Source organism: Diceros bicornis, chromosome 11 (assembly GCF_020826845.1).
Source record: "Diceros bicornis minor isolate mBicDic1 chromosome 11, mDicBic1.mat.cur, whole genome shotgun sequence".
In the NCBI taxonomy this organism is placed as follows: Eukaryota; Metazoa; Chordata; class Mammalia; order Perissodactyla; family Rhinocerotidae; genus Diceros; species Diceros bicornis.
The window spans coordinates 36,547,271-36,567,808 of NC_080750.1; the positions used below are offsets into that span (position 1 = coordinate 36,547,271).

General features: G+C 36.6%; 1 protein-coding gene across 2 annotated transcripts in view; it reads right to left on the reverse strand.

The window, feature by feature from the left end:
* Positions 1-20,538, reverse strand: part of PRMT9 (protein arginine methyltransferase 9) — a 38,450-nt gene that overhangs the window by 16,137 nt on the left and 1,775 nt on the right. For both annotated transcript variants that reach the window (XM_058550166.1, XM_058550167.1), the window contains exons 2-9: positions 19,408-19,556; positions 18,108-18,344; positions 16,867-17,034; positions 14,372-14,474; positions 13,355-13,461; positions 10,565-10,757; positions 2,595-2,778; positions 149-866 (exon numbers count right to left, since the gene is read on the reverse strand). In XM_058550166.1, coding sequence (XP_058406149.1) covers positions 149-866; positions 2,595-2,778; positions 10,565-10,757; positions 13,355-13,461; positions 14,372-14,474; positions 16,867-17,034; positions 18,108-18,344; positions 19,408-19,556 — 1,859 coding nt within the window. The remainder of the gene's footprint in view (positions 1-148; positions 867-2,594; positions 2,779-10,564; positions 10,758-13,354; positions 13,462-14,371; positions 14,475-16,866; positions 17,035-18,107; positions 18,345-19,407; positions 19,557-20,538) is intronic.

A 20,538-nucleotide genomic window follows, 5' to 3' on the forward strand; every position in this document is an offset into this window, starting at 1 on the left:
AGAAAAGCATGAAGTCATAGGTCCTAAAATGCAATGCGTGAGCAACATACACTGATCTGGATTCGTGTGTACAGTTACGCCATTGAAGAACTAAAGGAATTTACGTGAAGTTTGAGCTCAAACAAACAAGTTATACATTGTGTTTTACCTGGATATTGCAGCTTTTTCCATTATTTCCTGCTGAATGAGCCCAGATGGCTCAATGACATCCAATATAATTATGCTCCACAACTTGTCTGATTTTGGCCTTTGCAACACAGCAGATTCATCTTCCACATGTCTCAACCAAAACTCAAGTGTTTCTTTAGGAAAGTGATTGGTTTCAGATATGAGGTCCAGAGTGATACGATGCTGGTCTTTCTCCACAGAACTGTAAGGTTTAACCTGCCCAAGTGTGCCAGCAATTATAGGCAGAATAGAGAAGCCTTCAGACACATCTAACACATAGAAAGGTTCAGGAGCACTCTGTTCAGAACTATTCTGTCCACTTCCACAGCTCATCTCATTATTCTGACAGTGAGTATCCATGGCCGGACACAGTTTCTCTGGGGTCAGTGAAGACAACACTTTCCTCATTGCCACTTTAAAGGCTTCATGATATGGGATGTTATTAAGCAAAGCAATTTCTGTGGATTCCAACACACATGTCTGCTCTACAGCATCTGGTTGACTGGTCTGAAGGTTAGCCAGGGCACTACAGAGTTCAGCCTCATTTCCTAAGGAGAGAAAGTCTTTATTCTTGGTAAAACTTTTCGCAACATCCATTTCATGTTCCGAACCAAAGACACTGATGCTCTGGATTCTTAAGTAATAATCTTGACAAGACACATCCATCATCACATGGTCTCCAGGCTTTATCCAGTAGTCTTCATAAAACAATAAGAAAAAAAAAATTATAATTGATGAGTATGAGTGTTTATAAGCCTGAGGATCACACAAACATCTCCATCCTCCCATTCTACTTTCTATTTTTTAAATCACTACAAGAAGGATTACATCTATTCATTTAATAGAATTAGGTGAATTTACCTATACATTTCCTATAAAAAACTAGGAAAATATCTCCAGCTTTACTTAGGGAAAAACTGAAGTCTGAAGATTCAATTAACTGATAGCATAATGGAGAGATTCAAGAGCTCCATTACTGGACCCTAACTATCAGTATTACAGTGCTTTTACTGCAATCATTAGGTATCATCATGCCCCTAAACTGGGGTGATGGGGAAGGGCGGCAGGGCACTCTCAATCTTCTTCGGCAATGAAGCCAAGCCAACAATAAGATAGATGAAATTCAAGGATCAATACCAAATCTCACTTTAGCTCAAAGAGACATTCTTTTCTCTAAGAAAAATCTCCAAAAGAACAAGGCAGCATTTAATAAAACCTGATCAGTACTATTTTTTAATTGTAAGTATTTAGACACTCTTGCATGTTTAGGAATTTCAAAATGTAAGGAAGGACTAAGTCCTACAATAAAGACTATATCATGCTCTTTTCCATGAGCTCTCACACCTGGTAAAACTTTAAAATGTAAACAAGTAATCATAATTCCTTATCAGCCCTAGAGCCAGCTGAAAATATAAATTGGTATTCTTGTGTTGAAACATTTAAAGTGTCCTTTCCCTAAGAAGGATTAAAAAAAAAAAAAGGCCCATCTGTGTAAGTTACTGTAAGAGAGTTAGAATAAATAAGCACAGATAAAAAATGTCACTTACTGAGTGCCAGTTGCTATGGAAGGCATTTAACACCCATTATCTCTAATAATCCCTACAACAATCCTGCAAGGTAGGCAGCATCATCCCATTTTTATACATCACATAGCAAAAGCTCTGAGAAATAACCAGCAAGGCCAGCCAGGGAGTCAGTAAGTAGCAGAGTCAAGATCTGAATCCAAAATCTACCTGACTGACTCCAAAACACCATACTAGCCACAACACTATGCTGATTCCACGACTTAATGACTTTGCCAAATTAGACCCTTGATTAGCAGACCAAACAGAAACAGAAACTTTTTACCTTTCAGTTTTAAAAAGACAGAATTTTTCAATGTAATACAATTGCTGTAAACTATATTGAACTATACAATCAAATTGCTGGTAAAAAAATTTTATACAAGAAACATCTTTAATATAGAACTTCCGCAGAGAAACCCACGGATTCATGAACTCTAAAACTGCAAAATTTTGTACTTACATGAGTGCGTGCATTTCTATGACCTGCTCCACAGACGCCATGAGATCCTCTAAGCAGTAAGAACTCCTGCACTAACAGTAATACTTTTCCACTACGTTCCATAAAAAACGGACTAGTATTTCTCTTATCTACTGACAACCAGAGTTATCAGAGCTGAAGAAATGATTTAATGATAGATATTTTTGAGTGATATGCAGCAGAGTTGTGTTTTAGCCTCTCTTCTTAACTACATATATTAATTACTTAAAACTACTTTAAAAGAAAAAATGTGAAAGATTTAACTAATCTCCCTTGACTGGAAACTTCACATACAAATAATTTTTTTGACACTGATTCAAATGCCTAGAGGATTAAAGCAACAAATTTTAAAAAACAAACAAAAAAAATTAGACAAAATGTACCTGCAAGATCATGTACAGGGTAGACAGCCTGTTCCCAACATGTTTCCTCACTAGGACTTGTGGATAAACTGTGTTCATCATCGAGCTGGAGTACAAACCAAACCACAATAGCATCTAGTATGCCTTCTTTAATAACAGGAACACCAATTTTATCAGGTTTTTTAGTTGCAAGACTTTTTAATTCCTGACAAAAAAGTAAAAGAAATGAGAGAATTTTATACATTTAATATATGCATGCTCCAACATGGCACCACTTCCTATTTCTCTAAGTTCTCAGTCCTGGCCAGTGGCTTTATGGGGATCAATGCTTGGCACACCTATAACCATTTAAGGCACACTGGATGGGAAGCTCTGATCTATTATACAGGAATACCACACAGCTATTAAAAACAATGAGGCAGATGCATACTATGATATAGAAAGAAGCCCATGACATACACTGCTGAATGAAGAAGGCAAGTGGCAAAGCAACAGGGATTGTTTTGTTTAAAAAAAAAAAAAAAAAAAGTATGTGGTGTTTGTGTAGAAGAATAGAAAAGCAAATCTGAAAAGATGCACTTCAAACTGGTGACCTGGGGAAAGAAGGGCCTAGATTTAAAAAAAGAGGACAAACATTTTCTTTTTCCCTTCTACTCTTCCGTATTACTTGAAAGTGTTAAACAGGCAGGTATTACTTTCAAAATTAAAGCCTTAATATGGTGTGCTTTTTTTTAATTTTGGCAAAAGAAATTAACATTAAGAAAAGCTTCGAATAATAAAAGGAGAGTGACATGTCAGCGTCATGGTGGAGTGAGCTTTCCCATAAACTCTTCCCCCAATAAGATACAACAAAAGGAACAGTCACAGACCAACAATGGACTCCTAGACAGCAAAAAGGAAGATCGGAAAGATCCACACTGCCACACATCTGAGAGTGGATGTACTGGGGCCCCCAGAGGAAGTGGGGAGAGGTAAGCAGAAATCCTCTCCCTCCCCATCAGATCAGCGATCCGGGTCAGTTCGGCTCCCAGAGAGGGGGCAGGGGCGGCCCTCTGCGGAGAAACCATAGCTCAGTAAGTGGGAAAGTCCCACACAGAAGACTCAGAACTGCTGCAGGGGTGCCATCAACATCTGAGCACCCCAGGAGAGCAGATAACGAGGGGCGAGCAAGAAGCCCCCCACATCAGGAATCCAGCGGGCAAAAGAGAGAGCCCCCCACCTCCTCGCATGCCTGACACTGAAGCTCAGCCAACCAGACCAGACCAAGCGGCCAGCCAATCGCAGCAAGCAGCCAGGGCAGAGCGGAGGCGGGTGAGATTACACAGCCCTTCACCACCACAGCGGCAGCGGGTGGAAATTGCAACCAGGTATTTCCAGGATGAGGAAAAACAAAGCGAATTCAGGAACCACAATGCAAAGGTACATGAAATCACCAGACCAGAAGGAAAATGACAAGCACCCAGAAACCAACCCTGAAGGCACAGAAATCCATAACCTAAATGACAGAGATTTCAAAATAGCTATCATAAAAAAACTCAACGAACTACAAGATAACACAGACAAACAACTCAACAAGATAAGGAGTTTCTTCACAAAAGACATTGAAATCATAAAGAAAAACCAATCAGTACTGGTGGAGATAAAGAACACAGTGGAGGAGATAAAGGAGAATCTGGAATCTTTAAAGAACAGAGCTGACAATATGGAGGAAAGAATTAGCATTATAGAGGATAGGAATACAGATATGCTCCAGATGGAAATGGAGAGACTAAGACTAAAAAGAAATGAAGAAAGTCTCCGAGAAATATCTGACTCGATTAGGAAATGTAACATAAGAATTATAGGTATTCTTGAGGGAGAAGAGAGGGAAAGAGGAACAGAGAGCCTATTCAAAGAAATAATAGCTGATAACTTCCCAAATCTGGGGAAGGAGCAGGAAATACCAGTAAGTGAAGCACATACATCAATAGGCAAAGGCCCACTCCACGACATATAGTGGTAAGGCTGGCTAAAGTCAATGACAAAGAAACAATATTAAGGGCAGCTAGACAAAAACAAAAAATAACATACAAAGGAACTCCCATCAGGCTCTCAGCGGATTTCTCAACAGAAACTTTACAGGCTAGGAGAGACTGGAATGATATATTCAAAATACTGAAAGACAAAACTTTCAGCCAAGAATACTCTATCCAGCAAAAATATCCTTCAAATATGATGGAGAAATAGTAACTTTCCCAGATAAACAAAAGCTAAGGGAGTTCATGACCACGCGATCCCCACTACAAGAAATACTCAAGAAGGCCCTCAGGCCTGAGAAAAAGAAGAGAAACGGAATACAAAGCTTGGAGCAAGGAGAAAAATAGGCAGATAAAATCAGAAAAATAGATCTTTACCGGAATAGGTTAGCAACCACTTAAATACCAAAATCAAAGATCAAAGGAAGGAAATCATGAAAAATAAATATAACCTCATCACTGTAAACACACACCCACAACACAAGATAGAATAAGGTATAACCAGAATGACTTAGAAGAGAAAGAGGAAAGAGATTGAATTGACTTACTATAAGGAAATAAGAGGCCATCAGATAAATGGACTATCTCATACACAAGATTTTTAATACAAACCTCAAAGTAACCACTAAACAAATAATCAAAACAAAATCACATATGATATACAAAGAGAAAACTAGAAGAGTCATAAGACAGAACAACCAAACTGAATTAGCAGTCCAAAACAAATGGGACAAGAAACAAAGGAAATGCAAAAGAACTGGAAAATAAGTGACAAAACAGCAACATTAAGCCCTCATATATCAACAATTACCCTAAATATAAACGGATTGAACTCTCCAATCAAAAAACACAGAGTGGCAGGATGGATTAAAAAGCAAGACCCAACAATTTGCTGCCTCCAGGAAACACATCTCAGCTCTAAAGACAAGCACAGGCTCAGAGTGAAAGGATGGAAGACAATACTCCAAGCTAATGGCAAACAAAAGAAAGCAGGTGTTGCCATACTCATATCAGACAAAGTAGACTTCAAGATAAAACAGGTTAAGAAAGACAAAGAAGGGAAATATATAATGATAAAGGGACACTCCACCAAGAAGACTTATCACTTATAAATATATACGCACCCAACACAGGAGCACCAAAGTACATAAAGCAACTATTAACAAACCTAAAAGGAGACATTAACAACAACACAATAATAGTAGGGGATATTAATACCCAACTTACACCAATGGATAGATCATCTAGACAAAGTCAATAAAGAAAGAGTGGACTTAAATGAAAAACTGGACGAGATGGACCTGGTAGACATATACAGAGCACTCCATCCAAAAACAGCTAACTACATATTCTTCTCAAGCGCGCATGGAACATTCTCAAGAATAGACCATAAGTTGGGAAACAAAGCAAGCCTCAATAAATTTAAGAAGATTGAAATCATAACAAGCATCTTTTCAGACCATAACGCTATGAAACTGGAAATCAACCACGAGAAAAATACTAGGAAAGCGACAAAAATGTGGAGATTAAACAACATGCTACTGAACAACCAATGGATCACTGACGAAATTATAAGAGAAATAAAAAAATATCTGGAAACAAATGAAAATGAAAATATGCCATATCAAATCATATGGGATGCAGCAAAAGCAGTCCTGAGAGGGAAATTCACAGCGATATAAGCCCACCTTAATAAACAAGAAAAAGCCCAAATAAGCAACCTTAAATTACACCTAACAGAACTAGAAAAAGAAGAACAAACAAAGCCCAAAGTCAGCAGAAGGAGAGAAAATAAAAATGAGAGCAGAAATAAATGAAATTGAGACCAAAAAAACAGTAGAAAGGATTAATGAAACAAAGAGTTGGTTCTTTGAGAAGATAAACAAAATTGACAAACCCTTAGCCAGACTTACTAAGAAAAAAAGAGAGGGCCAGCCCCGTGGCTTAGCGGTTAAGTGCGCACGCTCCGCTGCTGGCGGCTCGAGTTCGGATCCCGGGCGTGCACTGATGCACCGCTTGTCCGGCCATGCTGAGGCCGCGTCCCACATACACCAACTATACGGATGTGCAGCTATGACATACAACTATCTACTGGGGCCTTGGGGGAAAAAAATAAAAAAAAAAGAAAAAAACAGAAAAGGCTCAAATAAATAAAATTAGAAATGAAAGAGGAGAAATTACAATGGATACCACGGAAATACAAAGGATTATAAGAGAATACTATGAGAAATTATATGCCAACAAATTGGACAATCTAGAAGAATTGGATAAATTGACTCATACAACCTCCCAAAACTGAACCAAGAAGAAATGGAGAATCTGAATAGACCAATCACAAGTAAAGAGATTGAAATAGTAATCAAAAACCTCCCAAAAAATAAAAGTCCAGGACCAGACGGCTTCTCCGGTGAATTTTACCAAACATTCAAAGAAGATTTAATACCCATCCTTCTCAAACTATTCCAAAAAATAGAGGAAGATGGAACACTTCCTAACTCATTCTACAGGGCCAACATCACCCTGATACCAAAGCCAGACAAAGACAATACAAAGAAGGAAAATTACAGGCCAATATCGCTGATGAACATAGATGCAAAAATCCTCAACAAAATATTGGCAAACCGAATACAGCAATACATTAAAAAGATCATACACCATGATCAAGTGGGATTTATACCAGGGACGCAGGGATGGTTCAACATCCGCAAATCAATCAATGTGATACACCACATCAACAAAACAAAGAATAAAAACCACATGGTCATCTCAATAGACGCAGAGAAGGCATTTGACAAGATACAACATCCACTTATGATAAAAACTCTCAACAAAATGGGTATAGAAGGAAAGTACCTCAACATAATAAAGGCTATTTATGACAAGCCCACAGCAAACATCATACTCAACAGGGAAAGGCTGAAAGAGACAAGGCTGCCCACTCTCACCACTCTTATTCAACATAGTACTGGAGGTTTTGGCCAGAGCAATTAGGCAAGAAAAAGGGATAAAAGGAATCCAAATAGGCAACGAAGAAGTTAAACTCTCAGTATTTGCAGACAACATGATTTTATATATAGAAAACCCTAAAGAATCCACTGGAAAACTATTAGAAATAATCAACAACTACAGCAAAGTCGCAGGGTACAAAATCAATCTACAAAAATCAGTTGCATTTCTGTATGCTAATAACGAACTAACAGAAAGAGAGCTCAAAAAGATAATATCATTTACAATTGCATCAAAAAGAATAAAATACCTAGGAATAAATCTTACCAAGGAGGTGAAAGACCTATACAATGAAAACTACAAGACATTACTGAAAGAAATTGACGGTGACATAAAGAAATGGAAAGACATCCCATGCACATGGATTGGAAGAATAAACATAGTTAAAATGTCTATATTACCTAAAGCAATCTACAGATTCAATGCAATCCCAATCAGAATCCCAATGACATTCTTCACGGAAATAGAAAAAAGAATACTAAAATTCATATGGGGCAACAAAAGACCCCGAATAGCTAAAGCAATCCTAAGAAAAAAGAACAAAGCTGGAGGCATCACAACCCCTGACTTCAAAACATACTACAAAGCAACAGTAATCAAAACAGCAGTACTGGTACAAAAACAGACACACAGATCAATGGAACAGAATTGAAAGCCCAGAAATAAAACCACACATACATGGACAGCTAATTTTCGACAAAGGAGCTAAGAACATACAATGGAGAAAGGAAAGTGTCTTCAATAAATAGTGTTGGGAAAACTGGACAGCCACATGCAAAAGAATGAAAGTGGACCATCTGCTATCGCCATTCACAAATATTAACTCAAAATGGATCAAAGACCTGAAGGTGAGACCTGAAACTATAAAACTCATACAAGAAAATATAGGCAACACACTACTTGACACTGGTCACAAAGGAATCTTTTCAGATGACATGCCTACCCAGACTAGGGAAACCAAAGAAAAAACAAGCAAGTGGGACTTTATCAGATTAAAGAGCTTCTACAAGACAAATGAAACCAGAACCAAGATGAACAGACAACCCACCAGCTGGGAGAAAATATTTGCAAAACATGTATCTGAGAAGGGATTAATCTCCATAATATATAAAGGACTCACATAACTGAACAACCAAAAACAAACAACCGGTCAAAAAATGGGCAGAGGAAATGAGCAGACACTTCTCCAAAGAAGATACACAGATGGCCAATAGGCACATGAAAAGATGTTCAACATCACTAATCATCAGGGAAATGCAAATCAAAATAACACTAAGATATCACCTCAAGCCCGTTAGAATGGCTATAATAACCAAGACAAAAAACAACAAATGTTGGAGAGGATGTGGAGAAACAGGAACCCTCATACACAGCTGGTGGGAATGCAAACTGGTGCAGCCTCTATGGAAAACGGTATGGAGATTCCTCAAAGAATTAAAAATAGAAATACCCTATGATCCAGCTATCCCACTACTGGGAATCTATCCATCGAACCTGAAATCAACAATCCAAAGAGGCTTATGCACCCCTATGTTCACTGCAGCATTATTCACTATAGCCAAGAAGTGGAAGCAACCCAAGTGTCCCTGGACTGATGATTGGATCAAGAAGATGTGGTATATACATACAATGGAATACTACTCAACCATAAAAAAAGACAAAATCGTCCCATTTGCAACAACACAGATGGGCCTGGAGGGTATTATGTTAAGTGAAATAAGCCAGAAAGAGAAAGACAAACACTGTATGATCTCACTCATATCTGGAATACAAACCATCACATGGACAGAGAAAACAGTATTGTGGTCACCAGGGGCAATGGGGGTCAGGGGTGGGCACAAGGGGTGAAGGGAGACATATATATGATGATGGACAAACAAAAATGTACAACCCAAAATTTCACAATGTTATAAACTATTAAAACATCAATAAAAAAATAAATAATAATAAAAAGATAGCTTTGAAGTATTCAGCAGCTATAACCATGTTGTTCCCTAGTAGAATGTTATATAAGAAAAGAAATGCTCTTGAAGCTAAGCCTCAGTAAGCAATGCCAAATTGTTTAATTTAGCTCCAGACCATCTGAAGAAAAGCCTAGTAACAATTAGTAAGAGAAAGCTTCTATTAAATTATAAATATCTTAGGCTAAAACGACCCTCACAAAGTCTTCTAACCCCAGGCAGATTTCATCTAAAAAACTCACGTATTTGAACACTTAACTTTACTTAAAGATTTCCAGAGAAGGATTCTATGTAACCTTTCTCCATTTCTTTTGGCACTTCCTTTGTACAGCATATCCTCCCACCACCCACACACAGATACAGCAGCGTGATCAAGTTGTCCTGGTTTGCCCAAGACTGTCCCAGTTTTAAAACTGAAAGTCCCGTATCTCAGGAACCCCCTAGTGCTGGGCAAACTGAGAATGGGCGGTCACCCTAATATACACACAATCTAGAGATCTGGATTATTGTTCAAGGAATACTGTTAATTGTTTCAGATTGTTAATCTGAAAGGGCAGCATGACATAGAGAAAAGTCAGAAAGATATGGGTTAGAACTCCTGTATCCACATGCTGCATAATTTGGGGGAAATAAATGTAAACAACAGTTGCCTCACCTGTAAGGCACAAGGATAATTATATCCGTATTGCAACACTCATAAAACCAACCTAAGGACACATGTAAAAGTATGTGGCACATACATTCCCAACAAATGCTGGGGACTTTTTTTCTCTGTATTTAAAGTAAGTGAATAATTTCAAGAGGGAATTCTGGTTACTGTTTAACCATCATGTATATATTATATATAATATATATAATGTATATATAATATATACACACACATATATATATACAATAAGTGGAATCCCAGGCAAACTCATTAAAACTCATAAAAACTGTCCTATGAATTATTTTAAACAATGCATGAAGTTTAACGTTCAAAAACAGTAATCGAACTTTTTCTTTTTACCTGAAGATTGTTGAAATCTACTGTCATAATTTCAAAGCACTCGGTCAAAGCCAAATATCCCCCAGGGACTCGACTCATCTTCTCAGTTGTATAAGGTTCAATTGTTTCTTCAGTATCTACAGAAGAATAAGCTAGACTCTGAAATTTCACATTTGTTGGCAAACAGATCCCAGCAATGTCCTTAATACCCACCCTGGTGAAAGGGGAAATAAAAGGGGGAAAGGAGAAAGATGGGTTTTTTAAATCAAAATTTATTGAAGTATTTTCTTATTAATAAACATTCAGATAGTTTTTTGTTTTGGTCCTTCCAATAACAGTGTTATAGTAAGCATCCTCGTATACATATCACTGCACACATGTATATTTATCAGGATAGACTGATTACCAGAAGTGGAAATGCCAGATCAAGAACTATACACATTTAGTTTCATTAGATAATGCCAAATTGAACTACTACTAAAATGTTGCACCAACAGGGTATAAATTTTTCCCACACCTATCCTGAGAAGATAGGATATTATCAATCATTTTTAATGTTTGCTAATATAAACAGCTAAAAAATGTTATCCCATTGATTTAATTTCCATTTCTCTGATTAACAATTACACAATATATTTAGGCTTTGTTGTAAAAGTTGCACATTTTTATCTGTTTGTCACCTGCCTTTTATCTTACTATCTTTCACCAGACAAATTTTTTTCAATTTTTTTTTCAATGTGGTAGAATGTGTCAATCTTTCATGGCTTCTAGACCCTACCCTGTGTTTTGCTTTGGAAAGCCTTCATCACTTAACAGATTTTTTTACTTAGATATTTAATTTATCTGGAATTAAAAGTAAGGATCTAACTTTTCTCCCCAAATGAAGTATACTATCTCCATTTACTGAATAGTTTATCCTTTCTCCACTGATCTGAAACATCACACCTGTATCATATACTAAATCTCTATAAATTCAAAAGTCTGTATCTAGATTCTTTATTGTGTTCCACTGATCTATTTTTCTGTTTCTGCATCAATATATCACTGCTTTTTATTTCTAGGTTTTTATTTTCAATAAGGCAAGTTTCACAGTTTTCTTGGCTATTCTTAAAACATTTGCTTGTCAAACTGAGCATAAAATCTAACTGACCAAATGGTAATTTTTATAATAATGGTTTATGTTTATATATGTTTCTCCCAGCTAAAACAGTAGCACTCATCTATATCTTTTTTCAGCACCTTTCTTTATGGTCTTCAACCCACACTACTGAGCTTTGTGAAAAATAGATACTGGGCCTCACTCACCCAGACCTACTCAAACAAAATGTATAGCATTTTTATTTTTACTAAAGCTCCTCTGGTACTTCTGTTGTACAGTAGACACTCATTTGCTATATAAATCAATCAATGATGAAGAAATCCTTTTTCAAAGTGGTAGATACCAGTCACTTAATTTCTATTTAGCTTAGGCCAATAATTTTAGTGATTTTCCTATAAAATATAAAGAGAAACTACTGAGGGCTAGGAGTCTGGAATTATGTTACAGCAATAAATCTCAACAACATACAAGCTAGCTTTTCTGGTGGGCAATTCAGTAATGTGTCTGTAGCCTGAAAAATGTACATACTCTTTAACTCAGTAATTCTTTATTAAAGAATTTAGCCTAAGAAAATAATAAAGACAAGTACACAAAGATCTAAGTACAGAGATATTTATCCTTGTTCTTCAAAGCAGAAAAGGGGAAGCAACCTAAAAATTCTAAACTCTGAGAACTACAACACTAAGAAATTGACTTTAAAAAATCATTAAGTAAATCTAGTAATACAAAGAGGCTCACAAAGAAAGAGCAAATATATTTACTGATACTTCTGAAACAAAATTAAATTTACACACACACACATTTACTTACACAGAGCTGACATTCAATCAGCTGACATTCAGGCACTCTAATTCAGCCAATCTGCTGATTAAGGCCACTTCTGTTTGATCGGTGCCCTATGCCCTACCAATTATTAAACATTTTTACTTATCACTCTGTAATAGGCATAGAAAAGTGTAAGGAAGAATCTACAACAAAGATGAACAGTAGGTATCTACTGGTGAGGAGTTTAGGATGATTTTTATTTTCTCCTTTTACTCATTAGTATTTCCTAAAATATTTACATATTACATTTACTATTATTAAGTTATTGGAAGGGGGGGCCTCCTTAAAAAGTCCTAACAAAACAGAGATCATTATTTTATCAAAATAAAACTTTCATTAATGTTCAAGAAAAAAATATAACCAAGAAGCTTGTATAACTAAAAAATTTAATATCACATTTTTATCTGTATCATATTTGACAAGTAATCTCAGAAACTCAAGGGTAGAAAAGTCCTAAAATTTATCCCTCCCAACCATAAAACTTTATAATATCAATAAAGTTATTAAGAAAAGGGAAATGGGAGAAATAAATTAAAACTAAAATTATTTTCACATAGGACATTTTAATTTCACTTTCATCTAAAATCAGCCTGAACTTAACATTTTTCTACATGAATCTACCACACATCAAAAGGATACTAAATTGCATTAAAATTAATTTTCCACTAAAAAATTGAAAGCTGATTTTAATCCTCCAGTTCCATTTTAAAAGAAAGTAAAAAAAGAAAAGGCAAAAAAAAAATTAAGACTGGAATAAATATCACAAATTTAAAGGTCAGAAAACTACAAACTCTCACCAAGTAAATAGTCACTAAATAATCTCCAAAGTACAGTCTACTCCCTAAAATTACTATTTTCTAATATTTACTACTTAAATAATAACTTACCTATGATGTCTTCTTATCTCTGCACATTCTACTGCCATCCCAAATATAACAGCACTTGCTGGTATAACTTTCCCATAGTTTTCATAATTACCATTTTCAGCTTTGGTCTAAAAATATAACAAAAATTATATTCAGTTACATGTATACAAATACATGTGTATATAATGACAAGCTATGAAAATTAATAAGAAAAAAACTTAAAAAAATAGGTAAGGATAAGCAGGTTAAGGATTTTTTTCTTTAAATAGTTTCTTTTATTTTCATTGCTTTGTGTGTGTCTGTGTGTGTGTACTCTTTTTTTTAACACTACAAATAGGAAGGGGAGGGCTATAAGTCTGCATACAACAAAAGACTATTGAGTATGACTTTTTTCGAGAGCCAAAACCACCATCACCTACTTGAAAAACAAACTGTTCTTCTTCTTCTCAACCTTTAATTAGCTATTTTAAATCCACATCATTCTTTGTAAGTAGTGAATTCTTACTACATGTTAAAATCCTTTCATTCATAATACATATTATATAAACCAAATCTACAGGTTATGAGTCATCACAGAGATTTCAATGCAAAATGTAATTTGGCAATCATAAGAGTTTGTCCTGTCCAATCAGAAGACTGAGTTCAACTGGTACCTTAAAACCACATCAAGCCAGTTATCACTACACTCCCTTTTGATAATTTGCCAAAATTCAAAGCAGTGAGGGCTATGAGACTGAAAGTATTTCCCTTTCTCAACCCTACTCAAGAATTCCCAGTCAGTCCCTCCACAATGTAACCTCAATTCCTATCTTCCTTCCTGGAGTTATTTTTTGCCTGTATACCCCATCTGGGCACACAAGTATACACTGCATTATGTTATTAAATGTTTTTTTTGCACAGATTTCTTTCCAACTATAAACTATGTACCTTGACAGTGGGATGTATTTCATACTGCTTTGCAAATATGCTAGGGGCTCAATAAATATCTGTTGAAATAATGAATTCTTAATCAAATTTAGGTGTTTTCATGCTGCTTACCTTTGGCTGCAAAAGTAAATGCTCCCATGCATGAATCAAACTCTCCACAATTCCTTCTCCAAATAAACCTGCATCGACAGTTTCTGTTACAACTAGGGACACTCTATAGAATGATTTTTTAAAGATATATGTAAGTAAAATATCATACTATTTATATAAAGATGTCAAAGCTGAGAGAAAGAAGAGTATATTATAGAAACAGTCCATATATAAAGTTTTCTAATACATTTCATTCTTAATATCTATCCTTGAATCTTGAGGAACTTGACTCTAATGTTCCTCAGGCTCCTCTGTTCTCCAATGGCCACCTTCTCGTGGGGGGTGGGGGGAGGACACACACAAACTTCACTTCACCCTGCTGCCTCATCAGGCTATTTTTTCATTGCCTAAATCCTTAAAAGTGGTTCAAACCCATTATCTTTACCAGTCCCCCCCTTTAATGCTGAGTAATTGTACTTCTATCCCCAACACTCTATATAAAAATACTCTACCACCAACGATTCCTCTACTTAACAAAATGAGTAATCTTTCTCAGTTCTCATTTTCCTTGATCTGCAAATAACATTTAATGCAGGTGAGAAGGTTTCCCTCTCAAAATCCTTTCTCTATCCTCATTATCCATGTTTACCTCTTACATGTTGATTGTGCCTCTCCCGTTGCTTCTCTTGCTTTACCCACTACCTAACGGTGAATTTTCACGAAAGCCTAGTCCACAGAGCTCTGATCTTCTGTCTGTTCTTTCTTTCCGGAAAATTTTACTCAAAGAAACACCAAAATAATTTCTACCTCCTCTGAACTTCTTTAGCACTTATTGGCAGTATCATTCATTGGTGTAGTTAGAAGATAGAAGTTTCATGAATATTCCTTATCTTCCTATCTAGATTATAGATGCCTTGAGGACAGAAACAACCTTGGTACTCCCCACAGTGCCTAAACCCAAAAGTATATATCTATTTAACAAATATATACAGTTATATTTGTTTTATATATATATGTACACATACACAAAATTTTCAATATCTATGATTGCATATATTTATAATGTGTAAGGTATCTCTCAAATCATCTAGTCCAACACCTTAAGTCTCTAAATTTGCTGAAGGTCAAAATAAATTAATAACAGAGTCTGTATTGGAATCCATATCTCCTGATTCAAAGCCAGTAGATCCTTCTACAATACTATCCGTGAGAAAAATGCAGATGAAATTAAAGTAACTTTGATTCATGTTATGGTCTGAATTGTGTGCCAACAAAATTCACATGTTGAAACCCTAACTCCCAAGGTGACTATACTTGGAGATAGGTTTTTTAGAAGGTAATTAAGGTTAAATGAGGTCATAAGGGTGGGGCCCTAATCTGCCAGAGCCAGTGTCCTTACAAAAGTGTAAGAGACACCTTCGATCTCTCTCTCTCTCCTCACATGCACAAAGGAAATGCCATGTGAGGACACAGCAGGAAGGTGGCCATCTGTAAGCTAGGAAGAGACCACTCACCAGACACCAAACTTGCCAGCACTCTTATCATGGACTTCTAGCCTCCAGAACTGTGAGAAAAATAAATGTCTGTTGTTTAAGTCCCCTAGTCTGTGGTATTTTGTTAGGGCAGCCTGAAAAGACTAAGACAATTCAGGATACTGTTTATTTCTATAAAATGGGTATAATATCTGCCTCAACAATTTAATAGGGCTTCTTGCATGAGAAAAAATGTAGAGACCACTGAAAAGTATAAGTATTATGTAAATATAAATATTATTATATATATATGGAAGAAGACTTTTTAAAATGATAATCCAAACGACAACAAAGTATTAAAAAGTCATCTGTCAACATAAACTGAATTTAAGATGAGAAGATAGACTACCCAAGAGAGGCAGTCAAGTGCGTGCTACATAGAGAAAACTCTGTCTCTAAAATGATAGTGCTGGACCAGATGATTTTTAAATCCCTTCTAGCTCTAAAATTCCATCACCCTTGTGATATGGATCAAAGTGAGATAACATACTAACAAGCCAAGACGTACAAGATAATATTCAAAGCATTTAAAAAGCCCAGGCCAAAATACATTGACAGCTGACACTTTCACAGCTTTCATTTTAGCCAAAGATATTAATGCAAAATATTATATAAGTCCATCAAGGCTGATCTATTCATGTATTATTTTTAACTACAATTTTTTCAGTTATTGATCACATAAGAAGTATTAGCCATTTTTACAACTAGAACACTAAAATTAACAAAGGTAAAGTAACTTGCTAAAGGCCAAGTTTATTAAATCCCTTGCCACAAATTTTTCTCAAGATCTTTAAATATTTTTTATCAAGAATATTACCTTATTATGAAAATCTGTCTTACGCTAAACTATCCTAAATCAATATCATTACAATATATGGGCTTTAGCATTTTTGTCTGGAGTAGAAGCTACAAATGTGAATATCTTAATTTTTAAAAAATAAAATAGTGGACTATAAACACTAAAATTAGTTTACATTATAATACCTTTCAGGAATGTGTTTTGGAATTTCAATGTCAAGTGACTTCATATGTAAGAGTTTGATCCCTGCTTCCATCTTGTTTGCTGCCACTACATCACAGGCAAGTTCATACATGGTCTGGGATAACTCACAGGCATACACCGAGTGCGCTCCAGCTTTTTTAGCAAACATGCTAAAAGAGGAAAAAGTGCTCCATCAAGAAAAAAATAACCCACTGCATTTTTTCAAATTTTAATGGAATTATGATGCTTAAACATGGTTCTCCTTTTATTCTTTTTTTGTGTGTGTGTGAGGAAGATCGGCCCTGAGCTAACATCTGCCAATCCTCCTCTTTTTGCTGAGGAAGATGGGCTAACATTCATGCCCATCTTCCTCCACTTTATATGGGACGCTGTCACAGCATGGCTTGACAAGTGGTCCGTCAGTGCAAGCCCGGGATCAGAACCAGCGAACCCCGGGCCGCCTCATCGGAGCACTTAACCCCTTGCGCCATTGGGCCGGTCCCTCCTTTTATTCTTTAACGAATACAATCATTATTCATTCCGTGTAAAACATGAACTAGTATTCAGGCCAGCCCCATGGCTTAGCGGTTAAGTGCGTGCGCTCCGCTGCTGGCAGCCCGGGTTCGGATTCCCGGCGCGCACCGACGCACTGCTTCTCCAGCCATGCTGAGGCCGATCCCACATACAGCAACTAGAAGGGTGTGCAACTATGACATACAACTATCTACTGGGGCTTTGGGGAAAAAAAAAGAGGAGGATTGGCAATGGATGTTAGCTCAGAGCCGGTCTTCCTCAGCAAAAAGAGGATTAGCATGGATGTTAGCTCAGGGCTGATCTTCCTCACAAAAAAAAAAAATGAACTAGTACTCTTGTCATGAAACAAATCATACAATAAGTCATGACATCTACCATATTAAGAAGACACAATTGGAAAGAATAACAACACTAACAGGCTTTAACTTAGACAACCAGATGTTGTCAACCAGAATGTTAATGCAAAAAGTACTCTTAAAATTTATTACTCAAAATTTCAATAACCCCCAATTTTTCTTAGTAGTTATGTCCAGTTCCCGATAAAAGTTACAGTGAAAAATACAATAATAATAGTTGCATGAATAATCATAATAAGATTATGAGAAATAAACTCTATTTGAATTCCACTGCTAAATTTTCCGTATTTGGTAAAATCTTTAATGCACATCAGTATACACACATATATAATTAAAACACAATTACAACAAACCTTAATATTCCAGTTCCTGCTCCAATGTCCAAGACACTTTTAGACCCCAAACAAACAGCCTTTTGAATTGCTGCATTATAAATCGTATTCCTTTTGGTGTCATTAAGCATAATAAAGTGCCAGCGTTCCACCAACCAGTTTGCAACACGATAAAAATTCTCCTTGGCATCATTGAAATCAGGGTTTAGCTTCACTGCTTTATGAAAATACCCAGCTGCTTCATCTCTAAATCCCATCCTGGAGTAAAAAAATGACAGACAAAATATTCAACTATATGCTATCAATTACAGCGCCTTTGTTCATGCTGCTCATCTGGCCTGACAATGCCTCACCAGCACCCCAAATCCTACCCAACCCAAGCGCCATCTCCTTTGGGAAGCCTTCTACATGGACTGCAAACCTCAATTACTGCTTTCTTTTCTGAACCCCTGTTATACTTATGCATTCCAAGACACTAAGAAGTACTTGACTATTAATTACTATTGTACTAAAGTTTCGAGGAAGCTCTCGGAGTCATCCTCCATTTAACCAACTCATTAGAACACTAGTGCTTTCTAAAAACCATCCCCTCTGTGAAACATACTAATGCTGATGGCTAGTAGGCTCCTCTCTGGTGTGACTACATACCTTTTCTCTCAACAACTGAGTGAATGGTCATCAAGAGTCAGCTGTACATTCTGCCAGATCAGTTTACACCAGTTGTCCTTGTTATTGTTAATTACATATTTTAATTAAACATTACAGAAACTAAATATATATGACTGCAAAAAGAGCTATTGTTTCTAAGGACAGTAAGCTAAATGCTTTGGAAAAAATCAAAGACGAGTCACCCAAAAAACTGCTACTGAATTAGATGTGAGCAAACCAACAATAAAAGACGGCAGGGTGGTGGGGGTGGCCAGCCCTCTGGCACAGCGGTTAAGTTCTTGTGCTCTGCTTTGGCAGCTCAGGGTTCGCAGGTTTGGATCTCAGGCGTGGACCTACGCACAACTTATCAAGTCATGCTGTGGCAGGCATCTCACATAAAAAGTAGAGGCAGATGGGCACGGATGGTAGCCCAGGGCCAATCTTCCTCAGCAAAAAGAAGAGGATTGGCAACAGATGTTAGCTCAGGGCTAATCTTCCTCACAAAAAAAAAAAAAAAAAAGACAGGAAAACACTATCAAACCATCTAGAACAGTCCTTCTCAAACTTTCTATGATGAGGAACTTCTCTCCCCTTTTTAAAAATATCTAATCACCAACCTATTCTCTGTGATACAGAATAATTCTTAACAAGTAATACTGAAATCACTACACACCTGAAGAGATGCTCCCCCATACTATTGCAAATCACTTCATCATCAGGAAACAGTTCCAAGGCTTGCTCATAGCAACCAAGTAAGTCTTGTGTTCGATTGAGAGAATCAAGCTCTTCAGCCCATCTGAAGAGTGTATACTGAAAAGTTTCCTTTACAAAAGAGAAAACAGTAAATCAGTCAGTTACATAAATGATGAAAGACTATACAACACTGGTTGAAGATTACACAGAGAATAGAACTTAACTATTATTAAATGATCACATTAAGTTTTATTTAGCTTTAGCAGGCACTGTTTGCTAAATAACCAAATGCATAAATGAATAGATTTCACCACCTACATTGCAATAACATGCAGAACTAGACAGTCTGACCACTCTCTAAACTCTCTGTTTTTAGTTGTCATATCACATTCTCCACCTACCTCTTTTTTGTGGGCTCCTATGTTTTAAGAGTTTGCCCATGGCCCTCTTCTCTTTTCTCATCCATCCCCAATGTATTAATTATCATCTATGTTGATGGATGCTACATCTACATCTCCAATCCAGGCCCTCTCTTCAGAACCTCAGACTCACAGATACAACTGCCTATTAGTCATCTCAACCAAGGATTGCACACTCAGCTATCCCAAATTCAGCTCAACTCAAATATTTCCTAAATAAGCAATGTGCGAACAACAGCAATGAACAACATAAATCTTGTTCCTATCCTCACAGAGGCCTTGTACAGAGAAATTTAACACACAATTTTGAAAAAAATTCCAAATGTTCTAAACTGAACCCATCCTATTCTTCTCACACAGGAGGTACAATCCAACCTCAAACCACAAATCACCTTTATAATGCTACCTTAACTCCAAGACAATTAGTTTCAAACCCAGCTAATTCTCTCTCAATACGTTTAAATCTGTCACCTCCTCTCCATCCCCACTGTTACAACATAATCTGACCCTTGTAACCACCTTCTGGACTACAGCAATAGCCTTCCCATGGTCACTCTAGCTCCAATCTCACCTCCCTCCAGTCATGCTCCACACTGCAACACAGCGGAGAGACAGAAGGCTTTAGCCATTGCAGCTTTGTCATGAACACATTTTATATCATCTTCACATATTTTATACAAGAGTTGATACCT